Here is a 23,239-nt window from a genome sequence, read left to right as displayed (position 1 = left end):
ATAGAAGAACTGAAGAATTTATTCATGAAACACTTTCCATAGCACTTTTCTGGAACTATGGTTTCAAACACGGATATGGCTCTTGCCTTGAAGGAGACCTAATTCAGTATTGCTTTCCTTTTTTAAAATTTTTATTAGTCCATATTTGCTGTGCATACTGGTTAACACCTCTCATAGCATAATGTATCTTAATTTTCTTCATCCACCACCCATTCTCTCCACCTCTTCCTTGGCCCTCTTCCCACCTGCAAACTGTATTTTCATCACACACATTCCAAATTATTTTTCTAAAAACCCCTTTCCATCCTTCCCTCCATCTCTTTTTCACCTGTCCATTTGGAAAAGATCTCCCTCCCATTTATCTACCTTCTATTCCCCCCCCATATAATTTTTTGAGCTCATCATTAAAAACCTCATGGATTCTCTTCTATGAGAAACTCATAATTCAATACCTTATGCCATATGTACTATGCCATAACACAAACAAGTCACAGGGCAGAACAATGTGTTACAGGGTAAAGAGCTTGGGAGTTGAACACAGTCGGGTCCAAATCTGCTTTCACCCCATACTGGGGGACTACGCAGAGAGGTATTCACTCTCCTGAACTTCATTTTTACCAACATATAACCAACACTGACATGATATTATTTACATTACAGGTTGCCATTGATAGGTAGTTAATAAACAGTCATGTTTCCTCCTTGTATAGAAGGTTAAGAGCAATTCAATGAGTCTAAAAATAATGAAGAAAGGGCTGAAACTATCTCTTGTGGAACACGTGAACTTAAGTAGAAAGGAGCATGAGAGAACGGGCTGTTAGCAAAGGCAACACCACGAGAAAAGGGCTGAAGCTTGAGAAGAACATGGCACATCTAGTGGTAGCAGAGGAAGGAGCTGAGAGCATCCACTACGGTTGGTCCACCTGAGTACAGCTATAGCCCAGGGCTGACCTGGGGCAGGCAACCTACCTACTCAGTGCTTTACTTGATCAATGTGTTTTATGTGGGCAACAGTGTCTAAATTGGAGGTTATCCTGAAGATGAGACAGAGATCATATATGTAAACAGGGCCTTACGCATAATAGATATTTTTGCTACTATTAATAGAGACACACTAGTAGAAAAATAAGAGAGCTGTGCACAATGACTCAAGCATAAGGAAATGCAGTACATGTGGGACTGGAGTGTCTCTCATTCTGTCATCTTACTCCCAGGATCTTATCACTTGGTACTTTGGAAGCAGTACTTTATCTCAAGTATGTGAAGGAGATGCTTCTACCAGAATAGTAGAACAACAGAGGGAAAAACACAGCAGCAAGTTAAAGTTTCATCACACATTAGAAAATACCTCTTTTGGATTAAATATTACACATAGCCAAAATAATGGCGATACAGGGGAATGAAACCCTCAACCTGAAAGATACCTGGGAAGAGTCTGTGTTCTCTAAAACTGAAGAATGAATTTTAGGAACAACAGAGGTCATGAGCAGAATATATTTGTTGGGGAAAAGAAAGCTGTCTGAGAGAGGGACAGAAGGGGACCCGAGTGGGTTGCCAAGGACCCTGCCTTTTCTAGGGGTTTTACAGAGCAAAACACTACAAGGTGAGGCAAGTCTAAAATGGGAAACACATGAACTCACAAGACAGGCATGAGGTGGGACAAAACTATGGTCCACCAACAAGATTATAAGTATAACTGCTCAGGTAAAATCGATTCAATCAGGATCAAATGGGGAAGCGAGTCATGTAGGGAGTAGACATGAAAACAGAACAGAGGTTTTCCTGGGGGGGGTTGTAGTGGTTGGTAAATTGGGTCAGTTTGGCTGAATCATTTCACACTCTGGGCTGTGAGGGGCCCTGTCCCAGAGTAACTTGGCACAGAAAGGGGTTGAGTAAGAATTTAGCATTCTACCTTCTGACTTCCTGTCCTCTCTCCAATTATTTATTTACATTTCCCTGTCAATACATGATTTCGTTCTTCTTTGTGGCATACCAGCATGTTTCTAAAAACTACCCATGTTATTTTAATATGCAATCAATGTTTTATGTTAAAAATTGCTCAGCTTGGAAGCCAAGCTACAGCAGGTCAATGAGTTACAGACTGAAAGACTATCCTAGTTGGTGGTGAAGATGGAGAAATGTGGGTACATCTGACAGATATTCAGATGGCAAAATCAACAGTCTGTACTAATGTATCACCCTACCTGTGGAAAGGAAAAGAAATACATAAAACAAAATTTGCCATAAGGTTCCTTCTAGAAAAATGGGCAGGGCTGGGAGATAGGTTGGTGATCTGAGCACAAGTGAGTTTGATCCCTGGTACCACAGGCCATGCCCTCCCTGGAACCCCAGACACACCATCCCAGCCCTGAAGCCAGGTGTTCTGGTACACACCTGCAATCCAGCACCGGGGAGGCTGAGACAGGAGGATCACTGTAAGTATGAACTGCATAGTGAGACCTTGTATCAAATAAATAAATAAAATTTTAAAAATGAAAAAAATGGGCAAACAGTGGCTCTATTTACTGGTCTCAGATTCTAATGGACCTGGTTTGGTTCTGGCTTCCTCATTTTCCATTTTGATGTTTTGAGAAAATAATTTAATCTCTCTGAACATTATGCAGGATGGAGACAAAATCCCCCCACAGGGATATTGTACTGATTATAGGAGGTAATCTATAGGGAGAGCCTAGCATACAGCCTGTTACATCTTCTATCTTACAATATTTTCTTTTCTAGGGGCTGGGATGATAGCTTGGCTGTCTAAGCACCTGCCTGGCAAGTAGAAGGACCCGAGTTTGATCCCTGGTACTGCATGCCAGGCCAGCCCCGGCACACATCTGTAATCCCAGCTCTTTTGAGGCTGAGATAGGAAGATCACTATGAGTCTGAACTGCATAGTGAGATCTGTATCAAATAAATAAAAATTAAAAAAAAACCAAAACTTTTTTCCTCTCCTTTTTATACTACCCTGGATGTAGCTGCTATAAAAAGTTGGGCATAGTATTTCAGATTCCTAAAATAAATAAATTTGTTTCAAGGCATGAAATTATTTTAATGCAGTATTTAACAAATACTATAATTTATAGTTATACATGATGCAAGACCCCTAAAAAGATGTCTCAGATGTTGGAAAACAGTATTATTATTTAGGTAGACACAGAATGATTCAGAGAAACCTTTTGCTTCTAACATTGTTAAATTACATCAAAAACAAATAGTAAAGATAGGAACTTGAGGGCTGGCGAGATAGCTCAACAGACTAAGCACCTGCTACTGGGGCTCAATACCTGGCACCACATACCATGTTGGCCCCACTCCCAGGTGCACTAAGCCGGCCACTGAGACTGGGAGTGGTGTGGTGGCATATGCCTATAATCCCAGCACTGGTGAGGCTGAGACAGGAGGGTCACTATGAGTGCAAGCTGTGTAGTGAGACCCTGTACCAAATATATAATGAAAGACTGATTTTAGGAAAAGCAACTTGGTTCTGATCTGTAAGAATATGGTCAATTGCCTCTGTATTTGCTGTTCCCACTTTATGGAATGTACTTTTGCAGAAATCCTTTTTTTTTTTTTTTTTTTCATGTACTGCAGCACTTTATTTCTCCTTACACAATGACATGTTGCTGGGTCCTAATGTTCTCACAGTAGAAAACCAAATGTGCCCCACCAGGATACACCTGTCTACTTTTCTGTTCCAGAAATTCTTTGCTTGTGGTCTTTCCTTCCCCTTTCCCTTGCCCTTTGCTGTTGATTCAAGGGTGCTCATGGTGGACACGTAAACCTAGCTTTACATTCCTAGATTGTCACGTGGCTCCAAGCTTGAACTTTCTACCATTTGAACAGCAAAATTTGAAAAAGAAAACCAAAAATTTGTCATCTTAAAGGGTTGAGTACAACAAAACCCTTACATAAATTAAAAGAATGAATAAATTTACAGGTGTAAATGCAAACCGTTTCCAACTCAAGGCAAGTAAACCACCACCGGTATTCAGGTGGGAAAACAATGATGGTGGATGGAAACAGGGTTGTAAGGCTTGGACTCTACCACCCTGTTAGACCAGCAAAAAGACTGGAGTCACAGCTGGTTCACCAAGTCCTGCCAGCCCGAGAAATCCTGGAACAGTCAGCTCTGACTCAATCCCTGCACAGATCTGTGCTGTGGCCACCCAGATTGCCAAGCCGCGGATTTCTCCAAGTGTGCTCAACTCAACCACCAAGTGACCGAACCACATTGGCTAAGGGGATGAATCAAAGATATGCACAAGGTATAAAACAGACCAAAAACAGTTAACTTGAATACAAGGTCAAAATTAGCAACAAGTTCTACAATCCAGTGCTGATATCAGATACAAGCTTCAAGAACAAATTTCTTTCAAAGGCTTATTCCAGTTTCATGAGGCTAGCATGAGGTTTGTACATTTGCCAGGGCAAATTATACTTCGGAATCAGCTCATGCAGCAGGTGCCTGGCACCTGCTCAGTCCATTTAGAAGCATTTACGGTGCACAATGGAGGGGCCTGACTCATCGTACTCCTGCTTGCTGGTCCATATCTGCTGGAAGGTGGACAGCAAGGCCAGGAGTGAGCCGCAAATCCACACGAAGTACTTGCGTTCAGGAGGGGCAACGATCGTGATCTTCATGGTGCTGGGTGCCAGGGCTGTGATCTCCTTCTGCATCCTATCAGCAATGCCTGGGTACATGGTGGTGCCACCAGACAGCACTGTGTTGGCATACATGTCCTTGCGAATGTCCACATTGTACTTCATGATAGAATTGAAGGTAGTCTCGTGGATGCCACAGGATTCCATACCAAGGAAAGAGGGCTGGAAAAGCGCCTCTGGACACCAGAAGTGCTTGTTGCCAATGGTAATCACCTGACCATCAGGCAGCTCATAGCTCTTCTCCAAAGAGGAGGAAGAAGCAGCTGTGGCCATCTCCTGCTCAAAGTCCAGGGCGACATAGCACAGAAATCCTGCTATCTCTCTCATGGCTCTCATGTTTTTTGTTGTTCCTAACCTCTTCCCCACACCTGGCACATCTGTCTGCCTCCTCCCTTTAACCTATAACCTCTAACCTAACTTTTCCTTCTTTTTTTTTTTTTTTCCTTTACTATTTATCTCTTTTTAATAAGCTGTAATTTACTTACTTTGTTCATGGTCTCTCTTTCCCCAGTAGTATGCTGGGCTAAGAAAAATCCAAAGGAGTGTGAGTGTATTTGAACAAACAACATTATTATTTTCAACTGTATTTGTGACTTAAAACTTCATTGCAGTTTGTCAAATGCTTCTGGAGCAAAATTAAGGTGAATTGTAGGTAATATAGAAATACCAAGCTCTCTCTTCCACTCAACACTTTCAACATCAGTGGTGTGGGGATTTTCTTCCTCAATACCAAGCACTTCTCCAGTGGACACCTACTGGGTCCCAGCTAATTCAACTCAGTGCCAACACCAAAGACCTGGAGATGGTGGTAGTGCTCACTGGCTGAGGGCTCAGTCTCAGGAAAGTATCCTCCATTTCAGATGCTAACTTTAAGTCCTTGCAGGTCACCTGTAGTTGACTTCCAGGGAACGAGTGAAGATGTGTATGACCCTCCTCAGGTTTGGTTAATTTTGCTAAAGCAGCTCATAAAACTTAGGGAAGCACTTATGTTTATGCATTTACTCTACAGTGTACCCTGTAGAGTACTACAATGGATACAAATAAACAGGCAGAGGAAGACAGGCGTGGGGTGAGATACAGGAGGAGGGTTGTAGAGATTCCAGCCCTCTCCAGAAACCTGTGTGGTCAGCTATTCAGAAGCTCTCTGAACCCTGTCCTTTTGAGTTTTTAATGGAGCTTCCATTTCACTGGCAGGGCTGATTATAGCATTGACCACTGGTGACCAACTCAACCTTAAGCCCTTGTCACCACTCGGGAAGTCTGGGGGTGGGAAGCACAGTCACAATCCTCTAATAACAGCACTGGTTCCCATGGCAACCAGCTCTCATCCTGAGGCTATGGTGTATACTACCCAGGAGTGACTTCATTAGGACAAAAGACGCTCCTATCACCCAGGAGATTACAGAGGTCTTAGTTTTATTCAGGTATCCTGGGAGAAGGACTAGACATTAAAACAAAATATTTTCCTAGAGCCCTTATTTACAAAGATTTTAGGAGCACTGTGCCAGAAACCAGAGTGGAGTCCAAATGCATTATTTCTTATTATATCACAATATCAAAAGTGTAGCTCTCCAAAAGGCAGAGATTTGAATCTATACTATTAACCTGTGAGTCCCATGGAACTGGAAGAGCATCTGCTGAGAAGGAGCTGACAGGTGGCTGCTGAGTAACAGACTACAACATTGCCAACAAAACTCAAAGACCAAAGGTTTTTCTGTCAGTACAAGTCAGACTGCTACTAATATAAAAAGCAAGTTGTCAAATTTGATTTATTCAAAAACAAAGAGATAAGTAAAAGTGCTGTTTGAAACCAAATTCTTTTTTTTTTTTGAACCCAAATTCTTGTTCATTGGTACTTCTCAATTCTCTTTTTATTCTTAGAGTATCTACACAATGGCTGATGGACTGCAGGAGAAAGTATCTGCTTTTGAAGAAAAAGACTGGCTTTGAAAGCATACTTTGAGAGGTATGATCTAGGATGAGAACAAAGATCAGCATTTAGGAGTCTGCCATATTGCTTTTTTATTTTCCTTTTTTATTAATTTTATTGAGAAACAAATAGCAATGAGACAGTTTCAAAACCAATTAGTAGGGCAGTTTCAATAATTAATACATTGGGGCTGGTGAGATGGCTCAATGGTCTAAAGCACCTACTTAGAACACGCTTAGCAAAGCATAGGGACCACGGTTCAATCCCCCAGCACCACATGCCAGCCAGCCCCGCCCCCTGGTGGGCTGAGCTGGCCACACACACACACACACACACACACACAAATAAATAAAAATTTAAAAAAAAATTAATACATTGAATATTGTTGTCTCATAGTACAAGATGCAAACATGATATCCTGTCCAAACACTATTAGTATAAATCTTTCTTTTCACTGAATTAAGAGAAAGTAGCTATATATCTATACTGTTTTGTATATACAGACACAAAATGATCCTTCATTTGAATCCCCTTTTATTATTTAGTTTTGTCAGAGATGGGTATTCCATTGCCATTTCAATATTGTAGGTGCATGAATTCAGCAAAATAATCCAATACAGTCCAGTAGTCCATAATAGTAGTGGGTTATCCATAGGACTGGCAATGTCAGAAGTTGTTGACTTGAGCCTTTTATAGCTCAGCATATTAATGTGCCTTTACTTTTTATACCTCATTTTTATACTTTTCTGCTGGATGGTGAAGACCAAGATAAAGCAAGACCTATATAACAAGAAATGTAACTTTCGTATCTGACAAGGTCAGCCAAATCCCCTCAGGATTTATCCTGAAACCCTGTACTGCAGTTTGTAGATCCTTTGTCACTGTAAGCCATGTGGATGAATTACGGCCATTGCTTGACCAATTTGCTCTCTGTGAAAGCCTGAGAGAATGTTTTCTCTCCATGTGACTCTCCTTAGGCATACTCTACATCATCAATCATTTTCCTCTGTGGCCCCATAATCTTGATCAGTAAATTTGGGACACAACTGTTATAGGATGTTACAGTACTATAGTACAGTTTCTCCTATGTCCTGAGTCCTCATTGACCTTGAAAGGTTAAGGCCAAAACGTTGGCTTGCAGCCCTTGTTTTTCTCTAATTTTTGGTCTGCAAACTTAAGTTGTTAACCCCCCAGAAGAGAAGCTTAATGATATTATTACCCTATAACATAGGTAGTTGAGCCTAACCTCACTATCTGTCTAAATATCAAACATCTTAGATATAACATGGAACTGGTATTTTCCATCAAGTATTGATATATTAAACTTTAAATCCCTACCAGACCCACATGTGTAAATATCATATAGTCTCCCTAGTGTAAGAACTCAAAAGAAGAAATAAAAATAGAAAGGTGTAACACAATTAAAAGGAAAGTGAGAACTTAAGGTTTAAACAATGTAGAGAGGGCAAGGAGAAAAGCTAGGAAACATGACAGGGCAAAGCCATACATTTATATGCACAAGATGGTTAAGGCAATGATTCTGAAAATCATTAGCAGGTTTTTGAAACTAGCAGTTAATTGGTAGGATTCTCACCCTGATTAACTATATGTGCTGATACCTTTGAACTAATCATCTGCACTGAAGATAGCAATGTGTAATACTAGGGTCATGCTTGGAATGCCTGTCATTCTGGTCTTCTAAATATGTACTGCTTGTCATGTCATACCCATTACTGCTATATTGTCTCTCAAGTAAAAGTTTGTTTTTTTAAAAAAGTGTAATAAATGAAAATAAGGGACAAGAAAAAAAAAAGGTCATAGGACTATCCTGATACAACGCCATATATGATTAGATTTCTAAATTTCTGTGTAAAAATATGTAATTGTTTATTCCTATTTCTTCTAAATATTTCTTAATTTTTTTTCTTCACATTCTGCCATATTGCTTCTAGGCATATAAAAAAATTTTTTATACCAAAAAAGGGGGAATGAATCTACTTATCAACGATTTATCCCAACTCTAGGGAGGCAGAAATCAAGAGTATCATTAGGAGTCTGGGCTGTATAATGAGACTCTGCACACACACACACACACACACACACACACACACACACAAATTAGGGCTGCTACTTGCTTAGTCACAGAAAAGAGTATAATCATCTCTTGTTTCTTTGTCTCTATGTCTTTGTTTGCTTCTCCCTCAGAAAATATGGGGGGATGATGCCTTTAATAAAAGTATAATTCATAAAACAGCTCTTAGTTTATAATCCATGGGAAATGTGACTCATGTTGACAACACTTCCCTTTTGTTTAAACCATAGTTGCCTTGACCAAAACACAGCATGATCAACCAAGATCACCAGGGCACCAAGACAGCCTCTGTGGGCATGACTTAATAAATTTCCAAAGAATAACTTACTGTGCAATGGTATACCTACATTCACAAGAGAAGGAAAGGTGTTTGAGTCATTGTATTTGCACGGATTTCATGACATGTCTAATGTGCAGTCTAAAAATCTCAAGGAGAACAACAAACAAAGCTGAAGAACTAGAGAACAAAGCTTAAGAGAGAGAAAATGCCAAACCAAATCAAACTAAAGTCATTTCACAAAGCAGTGCCTGCCTGATTCATATTTGGATTTGTAATGAGATCACAGGGCCCACTGTGCCTAACTTCCTGCAGCTTTCATTTCAGGCCCATCGTTGGCCACTTACAAGCCCAATGGGAAAGCTGATGATGGAAGATCAGATAATCTGCAAAGCAGATAATCTGCTTCTCACAATTGTATTAGAAAAGTCCCGTAGGCCACCTGCGCCCCTATAATATACTCGGTCCAGACCCACACACAGAGCCTTGCACCCTATTGACCCAAGCCCAGAGGCAACATGGAGGCTCAATTAAAAGGCTTTGACCCAAATTCTGACCTCAGTGTCTGTTTCCTGGGGACAGGAACTGGCATATAGGCCTAAAGGAATTGCAGACTTAGGAATGCAGCCCAATTACTGGCATTCTAGCTTTTGGCTCACAAAACCATTAAGGTCTCATTCAGATATGTGCTGGCCCAACAGCTCAAAACAGTTCACTATCATGTGTTTTATGGAGAACTACACTGTTCTCAGCAATTATCCCTTACTCCTATCAAAAGTGACAATCTTTAGCACATTTATACATGTACTGGCAGCTCTGGCTCTATACTTCATTGATAAGTACATCTTTTATTGATGTAGATTCATTAGGAGCATAAGTAAGGTCAGCAATGTACACAGGTCTTCGAGAAACCAGTTACCTTAATACTGTAATTGGTACTGATGGTAGGATAAGCAAACAGTATATTTAACACTAAGTCAGGTGGTCTAAAATGAGACAAGGCTCTTTTCTCATGAAACTGCCTAGAAAGCTGCCTGACTGAGAAGGTCAATAGCAAGAAATAAGCTTCTCCAAGGACAAAAAAGACAACATTCAGTTAAAAAAAATTGTTAACAGGGAATGTCAATACTAGCAATTAAAGATTTTGCTCAAATCAACGCATATCTTTGTGCACCTGTGTGTGTGTGTGTGTGTGTGTGTGAGAGAGAGAGAGAGAGAGAGAGAGAGAGAGAGAGAGAGAGAGAGAAACACTGTACCTCTATCCCCAGTAGTGGGATCTAACTCAGGTCTCACACATGGTTACACTGGCCAAGTGGTCTAGTGCTAGCCTACATCCCCAGCCCTTATTTTTAGACAGGGTCTCACTAAATTGCCCAATCTGGCTACAAACTTTGATCTTCTGATCTCAGCCTCAAATTATCTGAGATTATAGGCATATGTCACCATATCCAACTTTTCCTTCCTGTGGTTTTTACTCTTTTCAAAGAGCATAGCAATAAATTTGCCTACTCTTTCACCACTGACCCATCATTTAGTACTGAATCTGATATATTATTCCTATCTTGGGGTATAAAATTCCCGAGAGCCTAAAGAATGGTCTCTGTTCTTGTCACATGATGCTGTTCAGAGTTTATTTGGTGATTCATGCTGTACAAATGAAGTAGCTTCATGTATGCATATTATATGTTTGGGTGTAAGATTATGAAGAAAACAGTTAACCTCCTGTCTCTTAGAAAACATCTTGAGCAAAATTTGATATCCACTGGGAAGAAAGCTACCGAAAGGTTGAGTTTCAGATAGAAGTATATAACATGAGTTAGCACTGGGCAAATAAAATTTTGCTTAAAACCAGGTGTATTTTTAGTTTTAATATCTCCAAGTCAGACTACAAACTTATCAAAACCAGAAAAAAAATCAACAATAATAATAGAAAGTAAGAAAAAGCTATAATTAGAGCATAATTTTCAGAGGAGGAACATACGTAACTTTTGTTGCCTGAATTAATCGAGCATTCGCCAATCAAGCAACACTAGGGTTGTAGGCTAGTGATATTAATTGTACTTGCAGAATGACGATCACGTAACTTTTGGGAAAGCATAGAGCTCTCCCCTAGTATTGCCATCAATGTATAAGCCACTAGGTTATGTGTTTTACTTTTCCAAACCAGAGACATCTTGTTAATGTTTCTTTTTAGTTTTAAAAGCAACGTATACTTCAATTCACCACATATACTTAATTTTAGTTCAACAAATGTTATTGACCACCTATTATGTATGGATGGGTAATTAAATTAAATTGTTATTAAAGGATCCAGAAATGATTATATCACAATTTACAATGTAGGAAATACACATTGTAAAATTAATCCATTTGATTCCAAATAATGTTTGTACAAGTACACAAACTGGTACCTCTATATTGTTATAGTTCTCCCCCTTTTTTCTTTTTAATATTATTAATGCTCTATTGAAAGAATAATCCCTTACAAAAATACACAATTAGTTAATACAGTGATTATCTAATTCCCAGAATTTTGGAAAGTAGATGACTTAGAGAAAACATTTACAGACTTAAACATTTATTAAATTTAAACAGTTTCAAAATCCCCAAGTGAAGAAATGCTGATTACCAATTCCTTGGACTTTCTAGTTTATGTCAGATTGTTTCTTTCTAGATGGAATTTTATAGCAAAGACAGATTCAAATTTTGGGGTCAGATCCCCCAAAGTCTATACAATTTTGGGGTTCTTCTTTACCAAAGGAATACAAAAGTTGTTTCAGAACCTCCAAAAGGGTGCATGGAAATATTCCTCAAGCATCAGCTTCATTAGCTTCTGAGTAAGTCTGTTTCAGTCTTCAGTAAGCGACAGTCATTAATGGCATGACGTAAAACAGAGCAACAAGTATCTGAAATTTAAGTCGGGGCGGAAACGTATTTCTCTGAAAGTTAATTATATGAGGTATGTGGACTTCCTTGGAACCGAGCCCCTAAGGAAGCCCAGAAATCCACACTAACGTTTCCATGCGCTCAAGGTTAATCACTCATTTCCCCTTTCAATCTGTCTCAATTACTGTTATGGGATGCTTCAATTAGTCATTCGCTTTCTCTCCAGGGATATGGAGAGATTACAGATAACTCATCCCACACAGACTTCACAATTTGAATTCCTCCACCCTGCCAAAGAAAAATCTTCACTGGAGACAAGGAAGATTAGCTATCATCCACTCTGCACTCTGTCAATGCCACTCTTTCATCAGACAAAGAGAAGTCATCAGTCTTTGGGGATGCAAGGCCTCCTCACAGAGGAGCTGAGTTTTCCAGGCAATTGTTCTTAACACTATACTAGGAAGGCCTTTTCCAGAAGCTAGCCCCTGAGACAGGCAGCCAGTTGTCAGTCAGCTAAACGGCATTTATACCTTTTTCTTCACCTCCTCTCTCTTGTTGTAAGAGGAATGCCTACACCTGGATGCTGAAATTTACAAAAACGGATGTTTCAATGACTAGCATTTCTAACAGCAGTAGTTTAGGAGACTATTCAGAAAGTAATGATTTCTAAATCTAGGGAAAAAAATATCTCTTGGGAAGGCATTCTGTCTGAATTCAGAGAATCAGAAAAAACTGTCATCTAACAAAGGGCTTTGTTGAGAAGGTCGTATTTTTACCTTGGCGAAAACTAAGTATAGTAGTCTGGATTCTGTCATCTCCAGACTACGGAGAAAAACATGGCCTATAATTATAGCGCTAATATAAAATAGCACCTATAAATGAATAAAAAGTTTTAGTTTATGCTTTCAATAGCTTTTTTTTTGGTCCCAAAAGAATACATTTGCTGAAGGACTGTAATATGATCTATTTCTGATCAGCCCTTTCTTCTTTTGTTCCATCCTCGTATTTATTCTAGCAGTAACATCAATGCTATAATTACTGGTTCTCATGACTATTTCACCTCATACAACAGACTCGGGGGACGGGGACCAGGAGTGAGGCATTGAGGCTGCGTTTTTTATTGTTGCTCTTTGTGGTTAATGAAAGCTACATAGCCAGACCTATTTAGTTTTGAGACTGGATCTCAGTAAGTCAAGAAGTTGTCCAGGTTGGGTTCGAACTTGTGATCCTCCTGCTTTGACTTCCCAGAGTGCTCAGATTCCAGGCTGGTGTCATAGTGCCAGCTTATTTTCCTTTCTGTTTCCCTAGCAAGAAGCAGAGTGCTGACACAAAGTTGGCACTGCATAAGTGAATTTACTGAAGGAAGTGAAATCAACAATATAAAACGGTAAGGTCTATGCATTTAAAAAACTGACTTTATATTATGTCCTTCCATCTAAACATGAATGGCAAGAAACTCAATGCTGACACTGAAAAAACAAATTCTAAGTTATTTTATAAAGAGCTGGCACAGGGAATGCTTTCGATAGGCCATGGGGTACTAAGCACAGAGTGAGTTTTTGGTCCTGTTCTAGAAAACATTTCAAATTCAGAGATTGGAAATCACCACATACTCCACAATTCTAAAATTGTGTCTCTTTATGTCCTGACTTCCTTCTCCATAACATTTTTGTGTATGAGAAAAATTCAGAACTCAATCTTAACATTCTCTCAAGCTTTCACAGAGAGCACATTGGCCAAGCAGTGGCTGTGACTCATCCACATGGCTGACACTGACAAGGTTCTACAATCTGAGGTATAGGATCTCAGGATAAATCCTCAGGGGATTTCACTGACCTTATCAGCCCCAAAAGCTACAACTCTTGTTGCATAGGTCCTGCTTTACTTTGGTCTTAACCATCCAGCAGAAAAGTATAAAAATAAAGTATAAGAAGTAAAGCCATGCTGTTATGTTGAGCTGTAGGGAACTGAGGTCAACAATTTCTGACATTGCCAGTCAAGAGGAAGACCCAATACTATTATGGGCTACTGGACTCTTTTAGAATATTTTGCTGAGTTAACACACCTATAATATTCAAATAATGGAACTTAACAACAAAAAGGGGATGCAGATGAATGTCCATTTTGTATCTGTGTATTCAAATGGCTAGGATCGACATACAGTTACATTCTCTTAATGAATAGAGGGATTTGTTCTAATGGTGTTTGTAAGTAGGATATCATGTCTGCATCTTGTACAGCAATTAACCACTAGGAAAAATGTATACAATGTGTTAATTATTGAAACTGTCCTACCAGTTTGGTTTGAAACTGTCTCATTGCTATTTGTTTCTCAATAAATTTATGGAAAAAAATAAATAAATAAAACTCAAAAAAAAAAAAGAACTCAATCTTGACTCATGAAACTCTTCTCTATTATGGGTCTAGGATATCTCCAGACAGAACTGTATTAGTGCTGGCAGCAGGGGCAGGGGTGGAAGTGAAATACAATCAATACAGTGAAGCTCTCCTTGGTAGCTTTCTAACCTCTTAGCCGTGTCTCCCCATGCATGGCTCACACATTTTCTTTCTGCATGGAGGCCTCTGAAGCCTTTTAAAGCTGAATTTGTCTCTTTATTGTGATCTTTAACTTTACTGTACAGTAAGAGAGCAACTATACATCTAGAAGACAGTAGGAAGCAATTAGATAAGAAATGACAGACAAAATAAAAAAGTAAAAAAGGAGATAAAAAAAGTTAATTTTTGTTTCCCATACTACCTTAAAACCTTGGGTCAAGGGCCTGTTCAGTGGATTAACAATGCCAGTCCTGCCCCTGGGGTGCTCTGAGACAGCCATTGAGACTGAGCATGGTGGGCCACATCTGTAACCCCAGCGTTTGGGAGGCTGAAAAACAGTAAGGATCACTGCAAGTCTGATTTACATAGTGAGACCCTGTAGAACCTGTACTAAATATATTAAAAAACCCCCAAAAACCTTGGGTCACATCCCTGCTCAGCTCTGTAAGTAAGCACGTGAATATTTAAGCAGTAACTATATTATAAGGCTTATTAGCTCTAAATTTAATTAGTCTATGTCATGTCCCTCCAGAACTAAGAACAGCTGGATGTGGTGGCACACATCTGTAATACCAACACTCTGGAAAACTGACATGGGAGGATTACAAATTCCAGCCCAGTCTGGGTAGTGCAAGACCCTATCTGAAAATAAGAATAAAAAAAGAGAACATGAGATCCCAGGTTAAAACTCTACTACAGCAAAACAAAACAAAACTGGGGATACCAAGATAAGAGTAACTAAAGTAATTTGCAAGATTCGTAAGGGCACCCAACTGCTAGGCTTGCAATGTCTACCACTAGATCACTGTGGAATGATACTCAGAAGTCTCAAAAGTGACAAGCAACATAATCCAGAAAGAGCAGGGCTTTATAAACCATCCCATGATGAGATTACCTCCCTCCAAGGCATAAACAATTATCTAGTGGGCACCAAACTGCCCCTCATGCCTGAAAAATTTCTTTAGAACTTCAAAGCTAGCACTGAGATAATGAGTGATCTGACCCTAGCCCATCTCAGCTCATCCGTAAGAACTGGCCTTCTGCTGTCATCACTGAGGCACTCTGAAGCCTGTACTAGAGTGAGGCCCTCTAGCTACTCAAGATAAGTCTTTTTCCTATTCTTCCTTACTTTTGAACTCTGCCTAGTAGATCTCCTTCTGCCTCACTCTGATGTGTTCTTCCACACAAGAGTCAAGTGCTGACATGCAGGGCAGCCGAGGTCCCATCTACTCTTTGGGGAATCTCCTTGGACCCCATCCGTAACAGTTCAAGTTGATTCTGGGAGACTGAGTGTCCCCATGACAACATCAGTAATGATTATTTTGTCCAGGTAGTTCTTTGCTAATTCTTTCAAATTTATATAAGTCTCCCAATGCCCTAGGAGACAGTTCTATTACTGTCCCATTTTTATGCCAAGAAACCTGACACTCCCAGGGCTAATAACTATTAAAGTCACTTAGGTTTGATATCAGTCTGTCTCCAGAATCTGTAGTCACTGTTAACAGTGATAATGATAATGAAGACAATGTAAGAATAATCATTAGTGTTAATGCCTAGGGAACATTTAGTAGACACTAAGTATGATCTCAGTACCTTAACTGTGTTTGTTAATATTTAAAAAGCAACAGCCAATCAGAAATCAAACTCTGGTCCAAATGTTGGGACTTGTTCACTGTGTCACTTGAGCAGAAGCCACTTCAACTGCTCTGGGTCTGTTTCCACAGATACCCACTGAAGGGATTATACCAAGTGATCGCTGAGTTTGTTTATATCATTGACATGTTAAAAAAGGGCAGAAGGGGCTCCTGACAGGGCAGATATACAGTAATCGACATCAATGATTACAGTTGAAGATTTTGAAAGGTGTTCAAAACTATTTAGTAGGTTAAAACAGAATGTAAAATGAAACGTGGTATTTAGAAAACAATTTCATAAAATTTGTCATATATATATATATATATATTGTTTTTAATGTGCACATGGCCTACACTATGTATGTACGGATATAATTTTTCAAATGAGGACATGTGTAAGAGGAGTTATAAAATTATGGGTCTATTTTCAGTGCTTTTAAGAAATCAACCAGCCCTACTGAAAAGACTAATTTAGAGTGTTTAACAATCAATATGGCAAAAAAATCAATTTATTTTTTTCCTTCTATAGCAATACCTCCTTCTTAGCAACTTTTAAAAACATGAAAAATAACAAAAACAAAAATGCGTCTTGTCTTGAGCACTTCTTCCTCCTTCTTGTTCGTACAAATCAAACCAAATTGCCAAATCCTCTTGACGTGCTTCTATTCCCTCTGCCACGGCCCTTGTTCAGATTTTCTTTATATTTAATATGAGATATTATTACTGAGCTTAATGAGGTGGCAGGTACGTCAAAGATCTTCACTCTACTATCTACACCAAATGCACATGACTGATATTAATATCTCATCCTATAACATGTTTACACTTAAAAATGGCATAATCGGGTTGGGGAATGTAGAACTAGTCTACCATGTGTGAGGTCCTGGGTTTGATCCCCAGTAGTGCAAAAAGAAGAAAAAGGTGTAACCAGATGGGGGAAAAGAAGGAGATCATTGCTCACATTAAATTATTAAGCTCTAACCCTGAAAAGATTGACCATACTTCTGTTTATTGGTCATTATTTTCTGTACCACTTCACACATTCTGCTTTGCCTGTTCTTTTTTAAACTAGGTAGTTTTCCCTCCACTTATTGGTTAGGTATCTACATAACTGATTTTTCACTTTAACCTTTTGTAGAAAATTTTCAAAGCTTCACTAAGGTTTTCATGAATAGCATAATAAGCACCCTTCCCCCCTCTTTTTTCCAATTACTGAACCTTAAGGCCTTGCCTCTTTTCTTTCAGCTACTGCTTCCCAAACTCAGCCTCTCTCCCTCCCTGTTCCCCTGCCTTACTCTAACTCTTGTGGTCCATCTTACCCTCTCAGGTATTTCTTCACATAGCCACGTACTCTGCATCTTTCTGCTATCAGCTATCCTGGTCCTTCAAAGGTCTTTTCTCTACCTAATGAACTCTCACCACGTCTTACACCATGTATTTACTGTTTCTTTTCTGCTATTCTCTATATCCAATTGCTATGTTTCCTGCAAAATCTAACTCAAATGCCCTGTAATCCTTAAAACTTCACACCCCAGTTTTTCCTTCTGTTTTACGTCTCCTTTGTACTACATACTGTTTTCTTCTTGGCAGCTCAGTCTCACATCTTAAATAGTCCACAGGCACTGTAGGACAGTATGCACCCAATAGCAATTTAACATCTTCTATAGGGCTTAGCACAGCCACTTGGAGGGAGCACATATTACATAAACAGTTGTAAAATCAACTATTAAAAAATCACTGAATATATGTATGTTTATTAGATATCAGGTTCTATTTTCTTACCTTCTCTGAAACTATTTCTGATTTTATGCAAATGTCTTAAATGAGTAGTAGTGACAATACTAGGAGTAACTTATACCATGACATGATATATAAATATTTTGTGTCATTTAATCCTCATAACAACTTCATGAAGTATGCATTATTACCATATTATAAGGAAATCCAAAGTGAGCAAGACCAAGTACCATGTCCAAGGTAGGGATCTGGCTTATCAAATTTATATGGCTCAGCTTTGCACTATATGTATTCCTTGCCTGGTCTGATAATGTGTGTATCAGTCATTTTTTTGTTGCTAGAACAGAATTGCACTGATCAGAGTTTCAGGGGCTTCAGTCTATGGCAGAAAAAGGTGTTCATGGCAGCCAGGAATCAGAGAAGAAGACCACAGAGAATGGGACACCTCCAAAGGCACGACCGCACTGGTAAGTATGGCGCCCTATGGTCTAATCACCTCCCAAAAGCTTAATCAGGGAACCTATGAGAATTTTGGGGAACATTTTCCATTTTTAATTTTTTGTTATATTTTATTTTAAATTTTTATTAGATGTTTGTAATACATAATAATTGCATTTACTGGAGGAAGTAGGTACATGTACATAACATATCTGAATTCTTTTCTCCTTTTCCTTTTGCAAAAATGTGTAGGGAATATTTTAGGTTTAAACATAACAAAATGGTTCAATAAATATAGAATGGCTTATTCAAAATTGGGTGTTTGCGCCTGCTTAGGCATATGTAGATTCAACGGCTAATGCTATTCAGTCAAAACAACAAAATAACACCAACTTCGTAACAGGTAAGTAGAGAAAAGCTGATGCTTTCTGCCATAGAAAGTGACATTATGATCTTCGCCATCTGTAACATTAGTAGATTTGACTTCTTAACTTCATTTATCATGAACAGCAGCAATACTTAGGCACATGCTTACAACACGCAACACAGGGGCTTTTTCTTCCATAGAGATGAGGTTCTCAAAAAAATAATTTCTGTTCTACTTTTATAACTGGCAATTGCACTGATATCTCTCAGGTAAGAGTCTGTGACTTCTCTATGAAACATTTTATGTTACATCAAAAGCTCAGGCCCAAAGTCCAGGGTCAGAACCTTTTGCTATCAAGCAGGGGAGCTGGTTTGAGGCTCTCACATGTCAGTGGGCTGTGGGTCAAATGCAACCATTCTGGCTAAGTGGCACTCCGGAGCCTGACACAATGAGGCTACTGTTTCAGTTCTGTGAAAGTGCAATGCCCTGGTAAGCTTTACTCCTCAGTTTTTTTTTAAAGAAGAAATGTATATAACAATTTTTATCAAATTTCATTCCTCAGGCAAATGTGGTGGCACATGTATGTAATTCTAGCACTCGGAGGGCTGAGGCAGAAGGATTGTACATTTGAATTCTGCCTGGGTAACTTAGTGAGATCTTGTCTGAAAACAAAATGAAAAGCAAATAAAAAAGGTTGGGGATGTAGCTCAGCACAAAGGACCTTGGCTCAAGCCTCAGTACAAAGAAGAAAAAAAAGTTTTTTATTTCTCCCTTCATCATACGGACATTCTCCTAAGTCAGTGCTGCTTAGCTTTCAACACGGCAATGGACTAAACACTTGTGTTCTTCCCAGCTCATGTTTAGATATTAAAAGTCTAACCCCAATGTGATGCAGGTAAGCCTTTTGGCAATAATCAAGTCAAGAGTGTGGAGCCCTAATGAACTTTATTAGTGCTTATAAGAAAAAGGCCAAAGAGTGAGGCAGCTATGGTATGTGAGGTTCTAGACAAAAGCCTACAGTCTATAAACTGGAAGAGTCCTCACCAGAACCTACCATGATAGCATGCTGATCTCCAGCTCTTAAGCAATCCCATTTATGGTAATTTGTTACAGCAGCTTGAACCAATTAAGGCCAATGTGTCCTCTTAGTGAGATCTATTACCTCTTTCAAAAGGTGTTAGCCAGGCCAAGGCAAACAGTAGGCCAATATTCCCAGAAAGAACTTTCTTTTCCTTGGCTCAGTCTCAGCATCTTTAAGACCAAGGTCAGATTGATCAGCTTCTAACATAGCAGAGAAGGGAGGTGGAAAAACACTTGTAAATGTGAACTCAGGATTGAGAATCAGCAGGGCCAGTGGGTTGGCCTTTGTAATGGTTGATTAATTATGTCAACTTAAGTCTAACTAAGTCACTCAGCAGGGGGCCACAGTGCTCATTTTGTAAACATCCCAAGCCTGTGCAAAAGGAGGGCAAGGAAAAGGTATGAGTGTTACACCTGTCCTACAGCTGGTAGCCTACCTACAGCATAAGGGAGGAATAGGTCTGCCTTCTAGTTTTGCTCTTGTTGCTTTTACTCTCTTTTGCTGCCTTGAACTGTTGCTCCTCACCAGGCTCCCCTGCCTTGGAGCCAGCTGATTACAGACTGAAACCTCCATAAACTGTAAGCTAAATCAACTTTTCTTCCGTTAACTTTGTCTCAGCAAAGAGAGAAAGTAACTAAGACAGCCTTCCAGGTTGGAGAGCACTGAACTAACAGGTAAGAAGTTTAGAACCCTTATCTATAAAATGCAAGTAAACATCTTCCATAGGGCTATAGTTAGTGTTGCAGGTGGCTGAGTTAGAAAGAAATATTATGGGAAGTCAGACAGGACTAAGCCCTCAAGGAGACAGTCTGATAGACAAGATGACTTTGCAACTTTGGGAGAGACAGACCCCTGCTGTGGGCCAGATCCCAAGACCAAAGAGTAAACAAATACATCCAGATACCTCCCTAAAGATAAGCATTCAGAATTGATATTCTAAATGAGTCTCTTACCTTAAGGACCCCTGCAAGTCACTAAACCAGCCCCCTACAGGAAAAGCCCTGGCTCTGTATTCACACCCAGTTGCTGTGCCTGCTTGCTAGTCATTCACTTCCCCATCCCGTCCCAGATTTAACCAACTTTACCTGAGTAATTGTGCTTGAAACCTCAATGGTTGACCATAGTTTTGTCCCACGTCATGCCCACCTAAGCAATTTTCCATGTTCTCCACCTCAGATACAACTCACCACATTTTTTTTTTTTTTGTACAGGGTCTCACCATGCACCTTGGACTCACAGTGATCCACCTGTTTTCAGCTTCCCCAGTGCTGGGATTACAGGCATGTGCCATGCCCAGACTAGGTCACAGGTTCAGCATGCCCCAGGGGCGGGGCTACCACAGCTTATGGGACCAGGGATTGAATCCTGGTCCCTGTGCTTGCCAAAGTAGGCGCTTAGTCTGCTGAGCTATCTCGCCACATGGTTTTACTCTATAAGTATCCCTGAAAGACACAGCTTCGGGCCAACCCTCTTGGGTCCCCCTCCTGTCCTTTCGGACTGGCACTTTCTTCCCCCCAACAAATATATTCTGCTCTTAACCTCCGTTGTTCTTAAAATTCATCCTTTGGTTTTAGAGAACACAAGCACGGACCATGGTTCTTTCAGGTTGGGAGTTTCTTTTTTCTCTATCATTAGGATTTGTAAAATAATGAATGTGAAAGTACTAAGCAGCTGTCTTGCTTCACAGATGCTCAATAAATGTCAGCCATGCAGGGTGTGGTGGTGCGTGCCTATAATCTCAGCATTTAGGACATGACAGCAGAAGATCACTGAGTATGAAGCCAGCCTGGGCTATAAACGATTTCAAAGCCAATCTAAACTGCACAGTAAGACTCTGTTTCCAAACAAAACAAAACAAAACTGATTAGAAATCATGGTAATAAAAATGATAACACTACATAATCTCTCCAAAGTGTAGGGATATGACTTTAACCTTTTAACATTAACACTTGTTAAAGACATGGATTCTGCTATTTGGGGGACTATTTTTACTTATGTCTCACCCAGAAGGATCAATCAAAAAATTTTGTGTTTAGTAAGTTAGTAAATACTTATATTCATTGACTGAATAAATGAAAATGGATTCTTTGGTTGTAAGAAAACCTGGTGGTAAGGAAATATATTAAAATTAAGAGAAGTCAAACATGTTTTATGGTTTCAACTAATGATTGTATTATTGAAACAGTCCATAGGCTCTACAAGCCTCAGTGTTCTGCAAGGCACTTACTAGGAAGATCTTCTAGTAAATAAGTGTCTTCTAGTAAATAAGATGCTGTAAATAAGTGTCTCTTACAACTCAGAAGCACCTCTAAAGGGCCTGAGAGCCATTCTCAAGTATAGTCATTAAAAGGCCACAGGAAGACACAATCCTAACTGTGATAATTGCTGGCTTCTAAGCTCAGCTGGCTTAACCAACCCTTTGTACTTTGTCAGTTGTGTCCTTTGAAAAATCCGTATCAAAATGGAGCTAAGTTCTTTCTCCTATTGCCATGCATGTAAAAAAATAAATATCAATTTCTAACTGTTGGGTGAGTTGTTTTACAAAATCTTCTATCTTCAAAAGTATTTTAATTACTAACCTAAAGATACCCATGAAGTGGATGGAGCTGAAAAATCTCAAATCAACTGAATTTTCATTTTAGGACATGGACTAGACTCAAGAGTAAGGCATGCTTACCATAAAATTACAACACAGGATTAAAAACACCTTGAAAGGCACAATCAGGAACAATCAAGACCCAATATATTATCAGAGACAATCAACTCCCCAAATCTCTTACCACTCTCTTCACTGACCAATGGGTGAGACGGAGTTGAATGTGCATCCTGTTTCCTCATCATCTAAACCTTCAATAAACTCTTTTCTTTCTGCAAAACCCAGTGCCACAGTACTGGCTTCTTGGGTGTCAGGCAGCAAGCCCTTGCTTGGTATCTGTATTGCTAAACCCAATCATTATTAATGGCTTAAAATTGTTAGGCATGCAGGAGAAAGGGAAAGGATGCTGACGATGTAAAAGACAGTTATTTCATTCAGAATCTTGGAACTAGTGAGGCAGTGAGCAGGAGGAACCAAACCAAAATAAGACATTTCCCTTTCCTATAACCAGTTACATTAAAGTTATTGAATTTATTGAATTTAAACTTTCTGAGCATTACAAGTACTTTTTTTCTCCTTTAAGTCTAACTTCAGATTTGCCAGGTAAGAGGACAGAAAATTTTTAAGGTAAAGAAACTGTGGTAAATGTGGGAAATCCAAAAGCAACAGAAGTGTCAGAAGAAACTTGGGAAAATCAAAAGGAAAAACAAAGCTTGGTATCTTTTCATTAGGGAGAAGAATGGATACTGAAGCCAGACAGGCCATTACAATCGTGGTAGTTAGGTTGGTGTGTTGGTTGACATGACTGTTTATAAAAAAGGTAACAAATGCATGATACAGTGTTACAAGGAAGTAAGGAACATTTCTGCTTTGCTCCAAAAAAGGTATGTAGACCACATAAACTCTTGCTTTTAGAACAATTAGTAATCATCTCTAATTTTTCTTTTCAAAATTTTAAACTGACATATACAAACATA

The 23,239-nt window shown here is 39.3% G+C and overlaps 2 protein-coding genes across 2 annotated transcripts in view; both read right to left on the bottom strand.

The window, feature by feature from the left end:
- Slc10a7 (solute carrier family 10 member 7) overlaps positions 1–23,239 on the bottom strand; it is a 321,845-nt gene that overhangs the window by 113,862 nt on the left and 184,744 nt on the right. The gene's annotated exons all lie outside the window — the stretch shown is intronic.
- On the bottom strand, positions 4,033–4,973 carry LOC101559917 (actin, cytoplasmic 1-like). Its single transcript, XM_004645436.2, has one exon. The coding sequence runs from the start codon at positions 4,939–4,941 to the stop codon at positions 4,492–4,494; it is 450 nt and encodes a 149-aa protein (XP_004645493.2). The 5' UTR covers positions 4,942–4,973; the 3' UTR covers positions 4,033–4,491.

This window comes from Octodon degus, unplaced genomic scaffold (assembly GCF_000260255.1).
Source record: "Octodon degus isolate 3935 unplaced genomic scaffold, OctDeg1.0 scaffold00227, whole genome shotgun sequence".
NCBI classification, from domain to species: Eukaryota; Metazoa; Chordata; class Mammalia; order Rodentia; family Octodontidae; genus Octodon; species Octodon degus.
The sequence above is the reverse complement of the archived record's forward strand: the minus strand, read 5'-3'. Positions and strand labels throughout refer to the sequence as shown.

What these genes read in the sequence shown, in the direction of transcription:
- LOC101559917 (XM_004645436.2), bottom strand. Translation starts at nt 4,941, where the DNA reads ATGGCCACAGCTGCTTCTTCCTCCTCTTTGGAGAAGAGCTATGAGCTG.